Source organism: Orycteropus afer, unplaced genomic scaffold (genome assembly GCF_000298275.1).
Source record: "Orycteropus afer afer isolate SDZICR_OR568_19922 unplaced genomic scaffold, OryAfe1.0 scaffold00022, whole genome shotgun sequence".
In the NCBI taxonomy this organism is placed as follows: domain Eukaryota; kingdom Metazoa; phylum Chordata; class Mammalia; order Tubulidentata; family Orycteropodidae; genus Orycteropus; species Orycteropus afer.
The window spans coordinates 19,629,646-19,636,668 of NW_006921609.1; the positions used below are offsets into that span (position 1 = coordinate 19,629,646).

At 35.5% G+C, this 7,023-nt stretch overlaps 1 protein-coding gene across 1 annotated transcript in view; it reads right to left on the reverse strand.

Annotated features, from left to right (window-relative positions):
• Nucleotides 1–7,023, reverse strand: part of GBE1 (1,4-alpha-glucan branching enzyme 1) — a 509,345-nt gene that overhangs the window by 151,707 nt on the left and 350,615 nt on the right. The window contains 1 exon segment of the mRNA XM_007934918.2: nt 3,845–3,972. Coding sequence (XP_007933109.2) covers nt 3,845–3,972 — 128 coding nt within the window.

A 7,023-nucleotide genomic window follows, 5' to 3' on the forward strand; every position in this document is an offset into this window, starting at 1 on the left:
GATGAACTTTGACCATTATGCTGAGCAAAGTAAGTTAGTACCAAAAGGGCAAATACTACATGATCTCACTTATATGATATATATATAAACCAAGATTATTAGTGGTTACCAGGAGTAGGTGGGAGGTTATAGGGGAAGCTTTTGTTTTCAGGGCATTGGGTTTATGCTAATGGTGATGGAATATTTTGGAAAAGGATAGCAATAATGGTGGCATAAAATGAAAAATGTCATCAATGTCCCTGAGTTGTAAATGGAGGAGTTGTTATGGTGGCAAATGTCTTGTTGTGTATGTTTTTACCATAATAACAGTAAAACAACAAAACACACGCACACACACAAAAGATTTACAGCTTTGGAAACTCTATAGGATAGTTCTAATCTGCCCTATAGGTTTGCTGTGAATTGTAATTGACTCAGTGGCAGCGGGTTTATTTATTTATTTTTATTAGTGCAAGAAAAGGTTCAAAGTCTTCAATGATTTAAATGCTGTACATGCTACAAATGAAGGTGACTGTAATGAAGAAATTGTCGTGAGCAACCATTGGTTCAATAATTTTAAAGTGAGGACAAATTTACATAACATTAAAGTACGAGTAGGATTTGTCTGTAAGTTGGATATTCATAACCCAGGGAATGCTTGCTTCCATAAAAATAAAACTTACTGCCATTGAGTCAGATCCGACTCATAGCTACCCCTTCTTGGGTTTCTGAGGTGGTATCACTACAGAAGTAGATTGCCCAATTTACTTTCCAAGGAGTGGCTGGTAGGTCTGAACCACCAGCCTTCTGGTTAGCAGTCAAGTGCCTTACGCATTATGCTACCAGAGCTCCTAATATAAACATATTCAGGAAAAAAAAAAAAAAAAAACAGTTGCCTTAGACTCAATTCCATTTTACGGCAGCACCATGTGTACAGAATAGAACTGTCCTTCATAGGGTTACAAAGCTTTCAGAAGCAGATCACCAGGCCTCCTTTCTGAGGTGCCTCTAGGTTCAAACCGCAAACCGCTCAGTTAGTAGTGAAGTGCTTAATTGTTTGTGCCACCCAGGACTTCTAGCATTTGCTGAGTAAGTACTAAATATGACGTTTCACGCTAGCCACTAGGATTGCAGATGCGATGCCTTTCTGAGTGTTTTCATAAAACCAAAGTCAAGAATGACTAGTGATACACTTGAATTAAAGATCAAGATAATTTTTTTTGTCAACGCACTATTAAAGAGTGTTCTATTTTGGTCTCGAGATTATTTCAGGACATAGCTTGAGAGAAAATATAATTGTCTAAGAAAAGAATTTTGACACCAATTGGTCTTGACTCCTGAATTTGAATCCTAGTAGGCTGTATGACTAATGCAGATGAAGAATTAGTAACCTTCTTTTTGAAGTAGGGAGTTGATGACAATTCTTCTCAAATGCTAAGAATAGAAAATATACTTCAAATATTTTAAAAGTTGTTACCTAATGCCGTAGCATATTAACAGCATCACATGTGCTTCAAATGAAGTTGAAATAATTTAAATTTTTTAATATCTAAGATACACTATTGACAACTCTAAGAGGGAAAATGTGGAGGAAATCTTAAACAAAAATATTTCTAATTTATGTAGCAGATATATCAATGTAGAATGATACAAACATTCTAGAAACAAAATTTTCAAATATGTAATTTTATATTGGTTAATTAATTCAAATTTCTATGTAGGACTTTATATTAAAGTAATTTACTTATTCTTTACTCAACATCCCTTTTCTTAAAAAAAAAAGAGAGAGAGAAAAAGTTCATAATCATTTCTACTGTTCAAGAGATTCCCACTAGACTGAAAAATAACATAATGAAATTGAAGTAATTTTCAATTTGTAAAGAAAAAAATCAAAGACCCAACTTATTTTTAAAAAAGAAAATCTAAAACCAAGCAATATAAAGCGGGCTAAAATCTCTAAGTTTCATTGATAGAAATACTAATAATCAGACAAGAGCTCCCTAGATGATGAAACTATTTTACCTGAAATAGAGAAAGCAATGCAATAATTTTAAGTTTCATCTATTTAACAATTTCATCTTTATTTTTCAGTACCTATTTATTTTTTAAGTTTGCAACCATTAATTGTTTGTACTGATTGGTTATATATGGTATCTCTGCTCTGAACTGTTACAAATATACTTGACAAAATAATATTAAAATTAACAGATTAATGGTTGGCATATAAAATTAAAATGAATAAAAGAAAAAAACAAATGTTTAAAATATACTCTGATTGATGTTAAACAATACTTACCACATAAACCTAAGTATTTGAAACACTTACATGCTATAATTGAGTGTAAATAGGGAGAAAATGAAGGTGCTCTGGTGGCACAGTGGTTAAAGTAAGTATACAGTACTTTGAACTCACCAGCTGCTGTGTAGCAGAAATATAAGGTAGTTTGCTTACTTAAAAATTTATAGCCTCGGAAACTCTATAGGGCAGTTCTACCCTGTCCTATAAGGTTGCAAAGAATCGGAATTGACTCAATAATGGTAGTGGCTTTGGTTCGGTAAAGGGAGCAAGTGTGAACAGAACCTGAATATCAAAATAATATTACAATTTTTGTTTTTAAGTATACTTAAGAAGCTGTTTCAGGAATTTGGGGCCCTCTGTTGTATTTCCAAGGAACTCTGGTGGTGCAGTGTTTAAGCTCTTACCTGCTAACTGAAAAGTCAGCAGTTGGAACCCACCAGCTGCTCTGTGGGAGAAAGATGTGGTAGTCTGCTTCTGTAAAGAAGACTGGCTTAGAAACTCTAAGGGGGCAGTTCTACTCTGTCCTACAGTGTCACTGTGAGTCAGATTCGTCTTGACAACAGATTTTTTTTTTTTTTTTTTTGGTTGCTCCATTTCCAGAAGATACTGAGAAGGCAGAAGGCCTGAAGAAAGGAAATAATACTACCAAGTTGGAGAATTTTGGTTTTGAAAACTGATGGATAGGAAAAAGGCTATAAAAATACTAACTACTACAGGAAGGACTACTACTTCTGTACTTCATTCCAGGGAGCTAAGCACTCATACTGTGAATATACACATTAACTCTGACTCTTTTAATAGCATTCTTAATAATTTTAAATGCCAAGCATTATACATTGTATAGAACAGTTTTAACATGCTAAATTCAATTTTAAAAATAATTCTTAGCTAGAGGACTGAGAAAACCAGGGGGATTTTAGTACTAATCTAAATTAGCATAAGCATTTAACAAACTTCTTAATTTATCACATTTATCACCAAGAGGGGAATTGTCAATTATGCATATACCAAATTATATCATTACAGTGCAGCTTTGGGACAGTTAATCATGAACTTTCAGTAATCATGAATAACTGGTGAACATTTGGCAATCTGAGAGAAATAACATAAACAAGAAAGGTAATCACATCATAACAAGAACAGCTTCACAGAAGCTCACAGGCAGTGATCCATGTCATCTCTAATGATTAGACCAGAAAAGAAAAAGAAAAAAAAAAAAAAAAAAAAAAAGCACACAGACACACATTAATATTCAATTCCTTTCTCTGCTAAAGGTCTCATGATGGAAGGACCTGTCCACTGATTAGGATTTTTACTTTCTAATCACTGGCATTTCCTTTTCAACAATGGAATGGTGACAAGTAATTAGTGTACACTATCTCCTAACAGGAAAACAAGAAATTCTAAATAATGTGACAACCATACATAGTAGCTGCATTATAGTTGGGGTGCAATTCCATTTATGCAATTATTGACAACATGAAATTAATTGTTCAAATATTGTGATGATGAGAAGATGTTCTCTATAAAAGGAGGTCAGAATATAAGAGATCATTAGGGCTTTACCTCAGCTATTGTTATAGAATCTGGATACAATGTGTGAGCCAAATGATTTGCCAACATGAGATAAATCAAGGCATCTTCATCTACGTGTAGTCCAAAATATTCATGGTAATCACCTGAAAAGTTTTGACCTAGAGAACAGAAAAATCAATATGTATGTATTATGCTAACATGCAAGTCTTAACTCTGCACAAATTCAAACATCAAATAGTTTATTCGTATTAGTTGTTAGTTAAGTAAAGCGCAGTGAATGTGTTCTTCTTGTCAGGTGCCACGGAGCTTGTTCCAATGGATACTGACCTCACAGACAACAGAATTAAACACTGCCCAATCCTGTGCCATCCTCACAATTGGTGCAATGCTTGAGACCGTTGTTGCAACCATGGTGTCAATCCATCTTGTTGAGGGTCTTCCTCCTTTTTGATGACCCTCTAGTTTACCAAACATGATATCATTTTCCAGGGAATGCATAAGAGAGGTGAAGTCTCACCATCCTTGTTTCTGTGGAGTATTCTGGCTATACTTCTTCCAAGATAGATTGTACATTCTTCTGAGAGTCTACATTATATTCAATATTCTTTGCAAACACCGTAATTCAAATACATCAGTTCTTCTGTGGTCCTCCTTATTCACTGTCCAACTTTCACATGCATATGAGGCACTTGAAAATACCATATCTTGGGTCAGGCACACATTAGTCTTTAATGTGACATCTTCGCTCTCTAACACTTTAAAGAGTTCCTTGCAGAAGATTTGCCATGTGCAGTATGTCCTTTGATTTCTTAACTGCTGCTTCCCTGGGCATTGATTATGGATCAAGTAAAATGAAATCCTTGACAACTTCAATCTTTTATCCATTTATCATGATGTTTCTTATTAGTCTAGTTGTGAGGATTTTTTATTTCTTTATGTTGAGAAGGCTGTAGTTTTTGATTTTTAGTAAGCATTTCAAGTCTTCTCTGCTTTTAGCAAACAAGGTTGTGTCATCTTCATATCACAGGCTGTTAATGAGTTGTCCTCCAATTCTGATGCCATGTTCTTTATCATATAGTCCAGTTTCCTGGATTATTTGCTCAACATGTAGATTGAATAAGTGTGGTGAAAGGATACAACCCAGACACACACATTTCCTGGGTTTAAACCATGATATCCCCCTGTTCTTTTAGAATGACTGCCTCTTGGTCTATGTATAGGTCCTTCATGAGAACAATTAAGAGTTCTAGAATGTCCATTCTTCACAGTGTTATACATACTTTGTTATGATCCACACAGTAAAATGTCTTTGCATAGTCAATAAAGCACAGGTAAACATCTTTCTGGTAGTCTCTGCCTTAAGCCAAGATCCATCTGTCATCAGGAATTACATCCCTTATTCTACAACCCCTTCTGAATCTCGCTGGTTTTTCTGGCAGTTCCCTGTTGATGTACTGCTGAATCATTTTCAATGATTTTCAGCAAAATTTTACTTGTGAGTGATATTAATGATACTGTTTGATAATTTCCACATTCTGGTGGATCATCTTTCTCTGGAAAGTGCCCAAATACAGATCTCCTCCAGTTGGTTGGCCAGGTGGCTGTCTTCCAAATTTTCTGGCATAGAGAAATGACAGCTTCTATGATTGCATCCATTTGTTTGAACATCTCAATTGGTATTCCAACAATTCCTGGATCCTTGTTTTTTTATCAATGCCTTCAGTGCAGCTTGGAATTTTCAATCAATACTATCAGTTAGAAATCATATGTTTCCTCCTGAAATGGTTGAATGTCAACAAATTCTCTTTGGTACAGTGACTCTGTGTAATCCTTCTATCTTCTTTTGGTGCTTCCTGTTGTTGTTGTTGTTGTTAGGTGCCATCGAGCTGTCTCTGACTCCCAGTGACCCTATGTAAAGCAGAATGAAATATTGCCCAGTCCTTTGCCAGCCTCACAATCTTTGCTATACCTGAGCCCATCATTGTAGCTACTGTGTCTATCCATCTCATTGAGGGCCCTCCCCTTCTTCAATGACCCTCCACTCCACCAAGCATTATATCCTTCTCCAAGGAATGGTTCCTTCTGACAACATTACCAAAGAAGTGAGATGAAATCTGGCCATTCTCACTTCCAAGGAGCATTCTGGCTGCACTTCCTCCAGGACAGATTGGTTAATAATTTGAGTAGATTATGGTACTCTTAGCATTCTTCTCCAATACCAAAACTCCAGTGTTGGTGAATATTTTGCCCATATACAAAAACCAAACTCAATGCCATCAAGTCAATTCCGACTCATAGTAACTCCCTTCGGGTTTCCAAGATGGTAAATCTTTACAGAAGGAGATGGCCTAGTCTTCCTTCCATGGAGTGGCTGGTGGGTTTGAACTACCACAGCAACTCAAGGCGTAAATCATATTTCAGTTCTTTTACCTTGAGAAGTGTTGCGTTCTCTCCTTTTGATTTTCTAACTCTAGGTCTTTGCACATTTCATTATAATACTTTATTTTGTCTTCTTGAGTCAGCCTTTGAAATCTTCACTTCACTTCTTTTACATCATCATTTCTTCCATTCTCTTCAGCTACTCTCTGTACAGAGTCTCTTCTGACGTAAAGTTTGGTCTTTTCTTTCTTTCCTGTCCTTTTAATGAACTTTTCCTTTACTCATGATGTCCTTGATGTCTTTCCACAACTTGCCTGGTTTTCCCTCATAGTGTTCAATGCATCAAATAATTTTTCAGATGGTCTCTAAAGCCAAGAGTAATATACTCAACACTGTATTTAGACTCTCATAGACTTGTTTTAAAATATTTTCTTCAGCTTCAACTTAAACTTGCATATGATCAGTTAATGGTCTGTTGCACAGTAGGCTGCTGGCTTTGTTCTGACTGATGATACTGAGCTTTTCCATTATCTCTTTGCACAGATACAGCTGATTTGCCAAACTGTTTATAAAAGGCTATTCATCTGCACATTTTCAGGTTAGCCACAGTTATTTTTAAAACTTCAAAAAACTTTTTTTCATGAAAATGAACACATATGTTAAAAGCAAATGAAGACATTCAGGAAAAGTTTACAGAGAGAGGCAATAATAAATCACCCTAAACCTTAGCATCCAGAAATTGAACATAATTTATGGCATATCTCTCTCCTTTTCCCTCTGTGTGTGTGTGTGTGTGTATGTATGTGAGTGTGTGTGTGTGTGTATATATA